This window comes from Schistocerca gregaria, chromosome X, assembly GCF_023897955.1.
Source record: "Schistocerca gregaria isolate iqSchGreg1 chromosome X, iqSchGreg1.2, whole genome shotgun sequence".
Taxonomy (NCBI): Eukaryota; Metazoa; Arthropoda; class Insecta; order Orthoptera; family Acrididae; genus Schistocerca; species Schistocerca gregaria.
In genome coordinates, this window is record NC_064931.1 from 764,976,976 (window position 1) to 764,992,002 (window position 15,027).

The window sequence follows — 15,027 nt, forward strand, 5'->3', positions numbered from 1 at the left end:
TTTCCGTACCCCTGGCCACCAAACTCCCCAGGTATAAACCCAATCAATCGCGCTGTTCGCATCATCGATCGTCAACCGAGAAACCCCATGCAGCTGGCCACGGCATTAGAGTCGGCATGGCACTATATCCCTGTCGGCACCTTCGAGAACCTCAATGACACACTTCCTGCACGTCTCGCACCGGTCTGCGCTGCATAATGTGGCTACTCGCTCTTTTGACTATTGGGGACATTAATGTGACTGGACAGTGTACAAAGTCTAGCATAATTTCATGGCGAGCGTTGCTCGCAGATTGGGTTTCTTTATCATCTGCGCTTAAGAATCTTGGGTGCAAGTTTCTTCGTGCTCTAAGATTTGCGCCAGTTTGTTTTTCTTGTTACTGCGCAAGCAAACTAGACCGTTAGGAGCAGACTCATCTCTGAGTCACCCAGCTCGTGGCACATGCGCAAGACTTGTAGAGGGAAGAACGCTTGCGGTCACACACAACTTGCTGTTGATGCAGCTAAAAGACCAGCCTGCAGAATCTGTGTCCTGCCCTCCGCTGTCCTCTTCTAGTATTTGAATCGCGGAAAGAACTGGAATAAACGTACTAAATAAAGTAACATCATTATAACGCTTCATGACTGTTCTCTTTAATCGGGCAACTGCAGGCTACTTTCAACAAACATGTCACTGTATGTTATGTATTAATGAGCGAACTCGCAAGTTTAATTCAATTGCGAATTTAAAATGCGGTGGCGCTTCTCGTACTTAGGAGGCTTTCTTTTTTCATGCCTTTAGCTAGGTATTGTAGTTGTATGTAATATAAATGAGAGTATAATCTTACGTGATCACTTTTTGTTACAGGAGGCTAGTGAAAAACTATCAACCTAAGAAGAAAGATGAAGAAGACTATCAGTAAGTACTATTTACATTCTCTCTCTCTCTCTCTCTCTCTCCCTCCCTCCCTCCCTCCCTCCCTCCCTCCCTCCCTCCCTCCCTCCCTCCCTCCCTCCTCCGAATGTGAGTAATCTACTTTCGGAGTGTGTAAGATAAGTTTTTTCATCACGCCGAGTGCCGACTTCTTTTCTTATCTTTGCCCATTTAAGTCAATACTGTTGACTGTGCTCTCGAACGGACACTAAATTACAATTTAAATCTCAAGAGTGCACGTAGATACTATATCCTTAAGTTGTTAACAGGAGTGAAATGGATCTTCATACCACGAAGAAAAATTTGATTCATGGATATAACAATGGAGCGTCCCACCTAAGTTGAGCAGCTGAAATATTTAATAACCACCAACGATGTGCAGACCTGATGCTCGAACTTGATTCCCAACATTCCGCAAAAAGCATTTATATCTGGTCTCAAATACTTAACAGCTGCGTAAACTGCGCTAGGAGTAATCTGTAGTCTCATTTCACAAACAGTTGAAGATATAGATACAAAACTTCTGATAAGTTACAGTACTCAGAGGACAGAGTATTTTAAAGTTGAAACTTCATGGCAAATTAAAGCTGTGGGTCGGATTGTGACTGAAATTTAGGACCTTCTCCTTTCACGGAAAAGTGCTCTGCCAACTAAATTTCGCAGGTGGGACTGGAGACCCGTAGAGTAACAGGTTTCTAGGTAATTGCTCATAACATTTTGTTTTCCTGTGGTATCTAAGCAAATATAGCTTTTTTTTTTTCAAATGTAGTTCTGTACTTTTCTTATGGGCACTCGGAATTTGGCACTTAAAATTTGGAGTAAGGTGATATGACACTAGGACAAGTTTTCAGGGAAACATTTGCACTAAGCTTCCCTGCAAGACATAACAAGCGTCCGGTCATTGTACTCTTAACAAAATTAACGACTAATTCTAAAGACGTACGTAGTGCCATTTATAAAATACCATTCTTCAGTATCTCGACGGAAACAGTTGTATTAATCATGTAAGAACATAATATTTATTTGTTTACTGTCACTTGCCTGAAACATTATTTCGCTATCTCGAACCGTCCGTTAGCTGTTGAGCGTATAAAAGTTAACAAGATACACCCAGACTATTGAAATGGATATCACTGCGGCCCAGAAACTTCAGAACTCAACTGTTGCTGACTTGAGAGGAAAAGGAAGATGAAACAAGAAAAATAGATTTTAAATTAAGCTGGCACGTATTCGGTTACAGCCCGTTCTTGCTGTAGCGAGAGATGTGAGTCGCTTCCGAAAGATCAGTGGAATGCCTGTAGAATAGGTCTCAGAATTTGTGTAGAGTCCGGCGTACGTACACGGGGTTGGGGAATCAACAAGAAACACTGTCGGGCATGATACACTGTTCTGTGAAACGTAAGAACGAGACAGATAGCTCATTGGAAATGAATGAAAGTACATGTGGCCAGATGATTTCCAGTTGCGCACAGAAAATGAAAGTCACATGACGTGAGGTCTGTGAGACTATAGCGCTAAATGGGGCTGTCCTCGCAGCACGAGACAGTGGATGGAGACAGTGTTTGTCGATCAGCGAGTAGTTGGGATGCACTGTGGTGGTTGTCTTCGTTACAACATGGGTCGGAGACTTCTGGATGACCTCACACGGAGAGGAATCATTGGGAAATATGAAGCAGAGAGCGTTTCGAACCACGGGCACTGCTGCCCGGGGGAGGTGGTCGACCACGTTCAACCACAGCAGCAGGTGACCACTACATTGCGCAACAGTCAAAAGGGGACCCACGTCAAACAGCGAATGTAGTTGCAGCAACTTTTAACAGGAGTGCAAAGTCCACAGTGACGCGGCGACTGCGTGGAGGCATTCTCTTTGTCCGCCTGCCAGTAAGTTGCGTTTAGTTGACACCCGCTCTTCGGCGGCACCTTTTGCGATGGTGCGAAGAGGCTAGGAGAGGGGTTGCGAGCTCTTCTTGAGTGAGAGCGGGTTCAGTCTGGGTAGGGATTCTGGACTTACCCTTATATGCTGAGAGGCGGGGAAAACGTAATGCACCAAGGAACATTTTCGAACATGATCTTTTCCGTGGTCCAGGTCTTTTGCGGGGAGGCAAAATGCTGCATGGGCGCCGTGACCTCCACATTTTTGAACATGGAACACTCACTGGTCAACGTTATTCTTGACACCGTACCCCTTTCCCATGTGCATCTTTTAAGGGGTGCACTCGGTTCTGACTTCATTTTTATAGATGACAGAACGCGACCGTATCGTTCAGTGCAGGTTGAGGAACTCTGGGAGCGAGAGGATATTCGGCGAATGGACTGGCCAGTCCTTTACCTCCGACTGAAATCCCATCGAGCACGTGCAGGATGCGTTGGAGAGACGTATTGCAACAGCTCCACATGCGCCAACGGCCATCCATCAGAGGACTGGAACACCTTACAACAAAACTCCTTACTAACCTTGTGGCCAGATGGGAACTCGTTGCAGAGCATGCACTGCCATCCGTGGTGATTACACACCCTATTAAGAACCATGTCCCGCCATTTGTAATGTCCAGGGGTCCATTATGAATCGCGGAGTTACCACCTTTACAATACTGTAGCAATTCTTTCTATGGATAATCTGTTTCGTCGGGGTATCGTAGTTGGCAGAGGCACACCATGCGATTGTTGTTTTTTTTTTGTTTCCTGAAGTTTTGCACGCTATTGTATTTGCAAGCAAGAAATGTCAGGTCACCTTCGGGAAGCTATTGTGTACAGAGTACCATTAGAGTGGTAAGTGCTTCCTCTTTGACTTCGTGATGCCGTGTCGCGGATGGCTGACAGGAACTCACATACGCCGCTTGGAATTTAATGTCGCATTCGGACACGACGGTGACTTTCGCTGCGGCCCTACTTTCGAGGCATTCCAGCCCGCACTAGAGGCCAGCCGACCGGAATAGCACCATAGCCGCCCGCGGAGAGAGTAGTCGCGTAATTGTTTAAACACTAGGACAATAGCGAAAATTAAACATGTTTGCTTGCGACGTTCACCACGCAGGCACTAGACACTGACTCCCGGTAAAGTGTTGAATCGGATGAATCTCGGCAGGCTGCGACGGCAGCTTAGCGTGTTAATTAGGTCAGTGTCGCTCAACATTTCTCAGGGTGTATACGTCCCGGGACAACCGGGAAACCCCGAAACACGGAAATCTTTTCATCCGGGAGAAAACAGGCAAAAACCCGTGCTTTTTTAGGATTCCGCGAATTTCTCATTGTGTTAGCTTTCAGTTAAATTTTTGTAACTGATACTCTAAGAAAGAATTTTCTTTAGCTCGCTACTGCAAAATAATACTGCAACAATAAAACATAAACGAGGGAAAGAAAACCAAAATAAATTTAAGTTGCAAAGGAAATGCGCCATTTCCAACATCAAAATACAGTGCACACACAAGCGTCTACCAACACAAAAATGTGTTAAAGGCATTAGGACGAAGACTACCCAATACATTATAACAGCAAACTGATTCCGATGACTGTTTGCATTAGGTTTGTTTGAGCAATTTCCTGCGGGTTCGTGCGCATGCGCAGTTGAGTCGCGTATGAGCAGTACCTGCGTCCGCTTACGGCTACTCGAAGTAAGACTGTTAGCTGAATCAGCAAGCAGCCGGACACTAGCCGGAAAAGTTCTTCTGGCGAGCCGAAGCTGCCATATTCGTGCATGAGCAGAGCAGTCGAAGTTGCAGTGGATAGGCTGGTAGTCTCCACGTGACCCGTGTTTAGGTTAAGAGATTTTGCTGTTTTTTCTTCGTTTACAACTCTCACGCCAAATTAAAACAAAACGGATTTTTGTGGCCGAGAGCTATACTTATGGAAGCCTAAAATATGTTACTAGATTTAGTTTGCTGATTTTATTGTATTTCCTGGGTTTTGGCAGTCAGGCATTATTGCGTTGAAGAACACTGAAATTATTTTTGTCGATTTGCTAAAGAAATTTGGCTCTTATTAATCTTTTCCGCATAGGCAGGCAATTTATTTAAAGCGAAGTGTTTCATCCCACATCATTGGCTAGTGTCAATTGTTTGCTGAGTTAAAAGTGTCCATCTTTATCTCCTGGCGCGTATGGCGTTATTCCATAAAGAACCAAACTAATATAGTACTGGTACTCGAAGAAAACCACAATGGAAAGCTTGATGCCGGGTTGGAGCTTACTTCTTTGTGAATCTGGACATAAGAATGTATACTTTCAGTCTAATTATGCATTTTAGTATGGTTTACGAGATTCTGATGTTCTGTTTCGTGTATGACGTATGTAAGATCTCTTAAAGCTATGTAGGTACGAACATGTGGGTTTTCCACGTCATCGTAGCTCCGCACGCGCAGTAACGCAGTTTACTGGCGCGCTCTGATGACTGCTGGAACGAATTCTAACAGGTAGCGAGGAAATATTGCGAATGGTGGTTGAAAAGCGCTATTTTCAAAGTAAATTTCATTTTACGCAAGATGAATTACGTTACGTGTGCGAATATGCTTTGAATTTCTTAAATCACTGAGCGTTTGATTCTCACTTAAAGTCTAATACTCTGAGAGCCAACCACTTAGAAGAATTCGAACCCAGAAGTTTATGTATTATTTAAAATTTTACTGGCACACTTGTGTGATGTATATTAAAGTGTAACACGTGCAAAAAGACAAATATGTGAAAGCGTAGCTTATCTAGTAGCTACACTACGTATATTAATTTAAACCATTAACTTTTCCTATTTGTGTGTTCACGCTACTGAACAGTGATGTTGGTTGCTATTGGCTGACTATGTCACGTGTCTTATGCCCTGAATATCTATAATAGCCTGGCGAGATAACATGACATCAGCTATGATTGGCGAACTAAAGCGCATCGCAATTCGATTTCAATGCTTCGGAAACTAACGTGCTACATTAGGTGGAATTCAAATATATACTTCCGTAATAAGAAAAATGCAGCGTACATGCTACTGTACATCAAAGACCTTTCTAAAACGCGTTTATTTTTTTTAGGGGGGGGGGGGTATTCGTTTTCTAAAGTGGCGGGGAGTTCAACTCCGGTGTATCAAACCTTAACCATTGTTCCGAGAGAGAGTATTCTGTCACCTAACACGGAAAAAGTGTGCTCCTAGCAATATCACTGATTAGATATTCCATTAAAGTCGTATTTTTATTTAATTTGATTTTCTGTGTCGTGCATTACAAATATACATAGCTGGTAATTAGAATGGCAACTCCAGGAAAACAGAAATAACGAAATATTACCCATTGTATGTGTACAGTACAACCGCACTCTCCAATGGTCACTGTCCTGCCTTTGTCGAAATGCGACACGTTCTGGTAGGCGTTTCCCCTTCTTAACGAGGCGTAACATAAACCGCTCACCAGGAACCATCTTTAAAGTGCCGTTTCTGGAAGAGAAACTCGATGAATAATCTTTCTTTGTGTATATAATTACACCGTCTACATGAGTACGCTGCAATTCACAATTGTATCCCTGGCAGAGGGTTCATGGAACCACCCTAAGGCTGTTTCTCTATCTTTCCTCTCGAATAGCGTTTGCGGAAAAATTAACGCACAAATTTTTCCGTTCGAGCTCTGATTTCTCTTATTCTATTATGATGATCATTCCTTCCTATGTAGGTTGGAGTCAATAAAATATTTTCGCATTCCGAGGAAAAAGTTGGTCATCGAAATTTCGCGAGATGAAAAATCCTCGCTGCCTATTAGAATTCGTTCCAGCAGTCATCAGTGCGCGCCAGTAAACTGCGTTACTGCGCGTGCGTAGCTACGATGACGTGGGAAGCCCACACGTCCGTACCTACATAGCATTAAGAGATCTTACATACGTCGTAAACGAAACAGAACATCAGAGGATACTCAAAGAGCATCGGAATCTCGTAAACCATACTAAAATGCATAATTCGACTGAATGTATACATTCGTATGTCCAGATTCACAAAGAAGTTAGCTCCAACCTGGCATTAATCTTTCCATTGTGGTTTTCTTCGAGTACCAGTACTATAGTAGTTTGGGTCTTAATGGAATAACGCCATACGCGCCAGGAGATAACGGAAAAACGCCTTTTTTTTAATGACTACCACCTCAACTGGCTTATCATATCCGTGACACTTTGTCCTATTTCGCGATAATACAAAACGAGCTGCCGTTCTTTGGACTACTTTAGCGTCCTCTGTCAATCCCATCTGTAAGGATCCCATACATCACAGCAATACTCCAGCAGAGGTCGAACAGGCGTAGTCTAGCCGATCTCTTTATTAGACCTGTAGCAACTTCCAAGTGTTCTGTCAATAAACAGCTGTATTTTGATTTGCTTTCTCCACAACATTATCTAAGTGATTAAGTTATTCGGAACTGTAATCGTCAAGTATTTAGTTGAATTGGCAGCCTTTAGAATTGTATGGTTTATTGTGTAACCAAAATTTTACGGATTCCTTGCAGTACCCATGTGGATGACTCCACACTTTCACGTATTTTGAGTCAATTGCCTCTTTTAACACCATACAGATATTTCGTCGGTCATTTTGCAGTTGGTTTTGATCTTCTTATGACTCTGCTACACGATAAATAAGTGTCATCTGTCAACAGTGTAAAAAGGCTGCTGAGACTGTCTCCCGAATCGTTTATATAGATTAGGAACAGCAGAGGGCATCTAACACTTCCTGGGGGAATGCCAGATATTACTTTTCGTTTTATAAGTCCAGAAAGTTTCAATACCGGATTAGTAAAGAATAGAGAAACATTGGGTGTTGGTTTTATTGCTTCTTTATACGTATTCTCGTCCCAATTGAGTACTGAACGTTCATAGTTCACACAACCATATGAAACCGTGAGAAAAATTCTCCTTTGGGAGAGAGCTTCACAGATAAGATACGCTAGTTGGTGTGACAGTCATTAAAACAAGGGCTTTTTTTTTCGACAGGATCTTTTCACGAACAGTGACCAATTTTTGCCTCAGAACGTGAAAATATTTTATTGGCACCAACCTACATAGGAAGAAGTGATCACCATAATAAAATAAGAAAACTCAGAGCTAGTACGGAAAGATTTAAGTGTTCGTTTTTTCCACGCGCTTTTCGAGGGTGGAACGGTACGGAAATAGTCTGTGAAGGTGGCTCGATGAATCCTCTGCCAGTCACTTACTTTTGAATTGCTGAGTAGTCATGTAGATGCTGCTGCTGATCAGCTCGCGCGTCACACTGGCTTGAGAGTCGGTTTGTCGTCAAGACGTTGACCTCACGCGAATTTCTCCACTTTCTTTTTTTAGGGCACATTCATATTGATAGCACAGTGTCTCATCAACCAAGCGTTTTTTCTTTTTAATTTACAGAAAAGCATTTTTCGCGTTTTGCATTTCAGCCAAGACTTGGCAGGCGTCCAGGCGTCGTTCTTTTTGTTAGGGAGTTACAGTGTGCGGAACAAACTTTGCAAACGCTTTTCTCTCTTTTAAAACATTCTGGAGAACGTCTTGAACACTTGATTTAGAGGCGTTCAATTCGTTTCTCCATTGTGATTTTGTGACACAAGAGTGACACACTGCGGCCATACGTCCAGTACTCAACGTGACCGGCCCACAGCTGAGTGGTCGAATGCACATTTGTTGTTTACAGTTATTATTTAAAGCTGTCACAATAGTTACTGGGCTGACGTTTTTTATGCTCCAGAAATGAAACCAGCCTCGGAACTTTTTGAACGCGTGGTGTAATAGCGTTACTCCTACATTGTGCGATTGCACTGAAATTCTAATAAATTGCATATCAAGCATGTAACGCACTTCATGCCAATTTGAAATTTGTATCCCGCCTTCATAGTGCTGCAAAATTTAATGGTGTACAATTCATCAGCAGAGTACTGAAGCAAGACAAACCTCATCATATAACAACGTACCTTTATATAAAAATATCACGATTAACAGTGTTTTACTGGTTGAAATTACCACATTTACCTACTACCGTACAATGAATGTATTCATCTGTATCTAAAATTTTTCCATTCGCAAATCAAGAGCGGTGGCACAGTGGTTAAGACATTGGACTCGCATTCGCCGGGCAGTCAGGTTATAGGTTTACCGTAGTTTCCCTAAATTGCCTGAGGCAAGCGCCGGGACGGTTTATTTGAATAGGACACAACCAAATTCGTTTTCTGATGCGACCTTGTGCTCAGTCTCTAAATACCCTCGCCGTCGTCCGTCCTTTAATCTCACACAGCGTTGTTGCGCCATTCTAATGTTTCAAAACCGTTAAGAAATGTCGATAAAAGGTTTTCAGTTGCTTTTACATAGCAAAAATGAAGTCTCTTTTTTCCCAGTGATGTTTGCAAATTATTTTTATGTAGAACCTTTCACTGGAAGAACTTCACATATATCTTGAAAAACTATGTACATAACGTTCGTTAATGTTTGAAATGGACGTTATTTAAATAACTGACCCCCTTTTTGCTGGCCGTTGTGACCGAGCAGTTCTTGGCGCTTCAGTCCGGAACCGTGCTGCTGCTACGGTAGCAGGTTCGAATACTGCCTCGGGCATGGATGTGTGTGATGTCCTTTGGTTAGTTAGGTATAAGTAGTTCTAAGTCTAGGGGACTGATGACCTCAGATGTTAAGTCCCATAGTGCTCAGAACCATCTGAACTATTTTTTGTTCTTTAACTACTGTTTAAGAATGAAATTGCTCCGTGCCGTTGGCCTTGTGCTTCTTATTCAGCAGATTTCGGATGCTATTTGTGCGATTGTCTGCACTGCAAAGATTAACGCTTGTGAAATCTCTTGGACTGCTCCTTTTCAAGAACTCTCGACAGCCGTTGAGAAAAGTAAATTGTTCTATTTGCTGTTGCTTCAATATCCAGGTAGATACAGTTATTAAACCTGCAGGAAAATACACCATTTTCATTCAGTTGTCTAAAACGTTGCATTTGTTGATATGCTTATGCAACACTATGCAGTCGTCAGTGGTTCATAAGTCGTGTGAAAGACGTATTCCGATAATGCCTCAGCGGATTTGTTAGGTGCTTCTATGTACATCACTCTTACCTTGAATAAACTGATCATCTTCAGATACGTATTCTGATTTGTGCTGCAGTCTTCTCGTCGAGCGAAAGCTTTTGACTGTTTTCCTGCTCAGTTCAACGTTTTAACTGGACGTGGCTGTTCACAATTTGCCGCAACAAGTTGGATCGCCTTGTATGATTGTGCCGCTTCTGTGGCTAGATTAAATGCTTTATGGTTTGGAGAAACAAATAAGAACTAAAATACATCTAATTTGGCGAATTATGTTTTTCATACCCGTGACACGATTACACACTCAGATTTTTATCCCGAGCAAAATTATTTTTGGCACTGATTTATTTTCCGCAGAATTACTGGCGTTTGATATTTGTCTACCTCTACATATGCAGGATGATTTTGCTAGATGGAGACAAATTACAGGAAACTGTTGCTGAGAGACTAAGGAGCAAATAAGGTCATGTGGACATAAGACCGGAAATGTGTTCGTAGGGAGGTACACCTACTTCAAGGGAAGAGATAAAAGGTCTTTGACAGTGTAGGTTTAATGATTGGAAGAAAACAGACAAGAGGGAATGTTATCTCTATGCTAGGGTTTTAGCGGTGTGGTGGCAACGAACCATCAGCACCGATTCAGTTTCAATGTGTGGCTGGGGACTATAGGCGGCCACGGAACGGGTCATCCCTCAACAGCGCCTCAAAAGCTAGGCGTATCTGCAATTGCTGTGGGTGACACTTCTGCGCTGCTGGAATTTGTTCCTTTGGTGGTACGAAGGGTAATGTGGCTACTGCGTGATGGTGCTTCAACTCACTTCCGCATTTCCATACGGAGGCGTCTCGACGATGTCTACCCCGACCACATATTGAAGCTCAACCGGTGTTGATGTTTCGCTGCCACCATACCACCCAAACACTAATACAGACAGAAAATTTCCAGTTCTATGGTGTGTTCTCATGTGTGCTTTCAATTATTGTAACATACACTGTCAAAGATATCTTGCTTCCACTTTCAAGTGGTTGTATCTCCCTTGGAACATATTTCCGGTAATATATCCATATGACGTTTTTTGCTCCTTATCCTTTTAGGGATTGTTCCCTGCGGTTTGTCCCCATTTACCAAAACCGTCGATTTATCTGATATTATCGTCATGATGGTTGAGAGATATATGTTGGGGGCAGTAGGATGTTTATCGGCTCGTTATGGAATGCGGGCACTCGCAATTTCGCTTTAAGGCTCTCCGCTATGCCTAAAGCTTTTCTTGTAGCGTCCCCCACTGCAGTTTGTTGTGTACACCTGTGACAATCACGCACTAACTACAATCCAATTCGGTACGGATCCCAACTGACGAACAAAACTCAAGAATTGTTCGAAGGATTAGTTTATAAGTGACCTCTTTCGTTCGTGGATTAGAGTTGCTAAGAATTTTTGCAGTAAATCTCAGTATGGCATTTACCTTTCCCAAGGCTCGATGTATGACGCCGCTCTACCTTAAATAACTTCGATATTTGACGGTTGCGACTGATTCCAGTTAAATCACCTATAGCGTTGTCGGACGATATTACATCTTTTACTACACCGAAGAGCTAAAGAAACTGGTACACCTGCTTAATATCGTGTAGGGCCCCCGCGAGCACCCAGAAGTGCCGCAACACGACGTGGCATTGACTCGAGTAATGTCTGAAGTAGTGCTGGAGGGAACTGACACCACGAGTCCTGCAGGTCTGTCCATAAACCCGTAAGAGTACGGGTGTGTGTGGATCTCTTATGAACAGGACGTTGCAAGGCATCCCAAATATGCTCAATAATATTCGTGTCAGGGGAGTTTGTGACCAGCGGAAGTTTTAAAACTCATAAGAGTGTTTCTGGAGCTACTCTGCAGCAATTCTGGACTTGTTGGGTGTCACATTGACCTGCTGGAATTACCAAAGTCCGTCGGAATGTACAATGGACATGAATGGATGCAGGTGATCAGACAGGACGCTGGCGTACGTGTCATTTGTCAGAGACTTATCTAGACGTATCAGGGGGTCCCATATCACTCCAAATGCACACGTACCACACCATTACAGAGCGTCGACCAGCTTGAAAAGTCCCCTGCCGACATGCAGGGTCCATGGATTCATGAGGTTGTCTCCATATCCGTACACGTCCATCCGCTCGATGTAGTTTGAAACGAGACTCGTCCGACAAGACAAGTTTCCAGTCATCAGCAGTCCAATGTCGGTGTTGATAAGCCCATGCGAGGCGTAAAGCTTTGTGTCGTGCAGTCATCGGCTCCGAAAGCCCATACCGATGATGTTTCGTTGAATGGTTCGCACGCTGACACTTGTGGATGGTCCAGCATTGGAATCTGCAGCAATTTGCGGAAGGGTTGCACTTCTGCCACGTTGATCCCGTTCTTGCAGGATCTTTTTCCGGCCGCAGCGATGTCGGAGATTTGATGTTTTACCAGATTCTTGATATTCACGGTACACTTCTGAAATGGTCGTACGGGAAAATCCCCACTTCATCGCTACCTCGGTGATGCTGTGTTCCATCGTTCGTGCGGCGACTATAACACCACGTTCAGACTCGTTTAAATCTTCATAACCTGCCATTGTAGCAGCCAGTAACCGATCTAACAAGTGCGCCAGACTCTTGTCGTCTTATATAGGCGCTGCCGACTGCAGCGCCATATTCTCCTGCCACTGAGTGCGGGCCGACGGCCACTGTGTGGGGAGACGCTGACTAGAGCGGAGCGCTTGCTGGTGTTGCTGCCGTCGCTGTTGTGGCTCAGATGCCGCCCAGAAGAGATGGGAGGCCGAGCCGCCGCCTTGTTGCCGCCGTAATGGAGCGTGTCTTTAGTGAGGCGCTCGGCTTCGGTGGCGGCAAACCACGTAGAGATGTGCAGTGCTTCCGCTGCCAGCAGATTGGCCACGTGGCTAAATACTGCCGGCGCAACCAAGTCGCACGACCCCCGCGACTGCACAAAGCCGCGTGACGTAGCGCCGAAGTGCGCAAACTGCGGAGGAAAGCACGTCGCTAGCTTTCGTGGCTGCAGTTACATTGCTAACTGGGGTCACGGAGGCAACAAGAAGAGGAAGAGACGAAGAAACCGTTCCGACCGCGGGCCAGCGCCTGCGGCAGCAACAGACCAGCAGCACCAGGTGGCCTCTCCACCCCCACGAAAGACGCCGCCATGATGACGCTGTGCCGCACAACAAGCTTCGTTCGGCCACAGAAGACGCAGTAGCGGACCTCAAAGCCGCATTCGCGGCAGAGAACCGCCCTAAGAGACGAATTGGCCGTGGCTCATAGGGAAATCGAGCGGCTGCACCGCCGCCTCCCAAGAAGAAGGACTTGGAAGGGTTGCTTGCATTGGCTGCCTCCGAAAAGGTTGAGGCTGCCACCAAGGAAAACGCAGCCCCGGTCTCCGACGAAGAACAGAAGAAGGCTGTTTCACGACAGCCAACAGTCGTCCAAATCTTACCACAAGACGCCGGGAACGATCTCGCTGCCCTCTTCAGGGGGGGGGGGGGGGGGGGGGGGGAGGGGGAGGTCGTTCGCCGAACCACAACGCAGTCGGCGCGTTGGGGCGAGAGAAGCCAAGAAGACGTCGATATCCGATCCTATCCCAATCTCAGATCAATCCACGCCCTAAATCATCCCAGAAATATCTTTCCAAGACCATCCTACCAACAGCCAAAGAAACACTACTCACGATTCTTTCCCAAACCCATCATTCCGAACCCCTATATTATCCGACAGAAGGTATGGGCTCGAGCAGTCCCGGTCCTTAGAAACAAAACGAGGGATACAGATATCCCATCCGACACACCACACTCGCCATGTTCTGTCTGTTCACATATCTCTGTATTTGAATACGCATGCCAGTTTCTGTGGCGCTTCAGTGTATATTCACACGCATTACACTAAACCTATTTATGTTAAGTCAGTGCCCATCTTTGCACCGGGCACTGATCATCTGCAGCTCTTGCCACATTCAGAAACAAGTTTTGAACGAAATCATCTCCCTACATATAGGGTAGTCAAAAACAGTCTGAAAAGCTTGTAAATGTGTTGCAGGGTAGGTTGCGCTGAGAAATAATTGTTAACAGAAAACTTAGATACGTAGCGTCGCTTCAGAGTTAATTAACATTGAAGCTAGCCAGTCAGGCCATTGCACGCGCATATTCGAGCAGCCCGCTAGCTGCAATTAGTTCAGTTGTTCTCATAACGCAGAAGATAGCGCACGAGACTGTTCAGCCTTTGGCTGGGATTCGATCCGTACTAGCGTCCCATATCCAATTTTTGTATCTTTCTCTTGTTTTGTTTAGGAAACCAAACGAAGAACACGTTTGGCTACACCGTCTCTGGTGAGCCGTTTGAATTTGCAGGAGCTGCAGTCTGATTCGTCTAACTTCAATGCCAGCTAACACGGCAACGGCACAACGTATCGAATTTTTTCTTAACTCGGCGCAACTTACCCTGCAACACTGTTACAAGGTCTTCTGTCTGTTTCTGACCTCCGTATATAACTGCGTCGCGTGCGATGAGCTTTGTAGAATTACAATCTGTCAGGTCATGCGTGTCTTCGAAAAGCCTTAATTATCACCTCGAAGTCAGTTTACTCTACATTATCAATGGAATTGGGCCAGTTTGTTTTGGCTTCTCTTGCGCCGTTCCGAAATACTGTAGCGCAAGAATCCCAGTGTGTACCAGGACTGCAGACGTGTACATGCAAACAAGCAAACGAATTAATCACACAATTTTATTTGTCAGAAGTGATAATTAAAAGTTCGACAACCTCCCGTACGCACTGTGAGCTGCAGTGGCTTTATAGCACTTCTTTGAGGCTCGTCGGTCGCTATCTTTCGTTCTGACAATGCCTACATCTACACAAAACGTCATGGCATATTATAGGTGGCAGATATGTGTAAATATTGGGCACAAAGTGCGCAGATTCAGCGAAATATCTTTCCAGAATTGCTAAACTTCTGGAATTCGTGCATTGTTTTGAAGTTGTCGTAGAAGCCAACGACCAGTGGCCAAGCAAGCTGAGGATTCTCGCAATAGCGTCACCATAAAGGCAGCTTCACTTTGCAAAGCAGCCAGTG

The 15,027-nt window shown here is 44.5% G+C and overlaps 1 protein-coding gene across 12 annotated transcripts in view; it reads left to right on the forward strand.

The window, feature by feature from the left end:
* LOC126297562 (formin-binding protein 1) overlaps positions 1–15,027 on the forward strand; it is a 336,009-nt gene that overhangs the window by 197,025 nt on the left and 123,957 nt on the right. For all 12 annotated transcript variants that reach the window (XM_049988494.1, XM_049988495.1, XM_049988500.1 and 9 more), the window contains exon 3: positions 847–897. In XM_049988494.1, the coding sequence (XP_049844451.1) occupies positions 847–897 (51 nt within the window). The remainder of the gene's footprint in view (positions 1–846; positions 898–15,027) is intronic.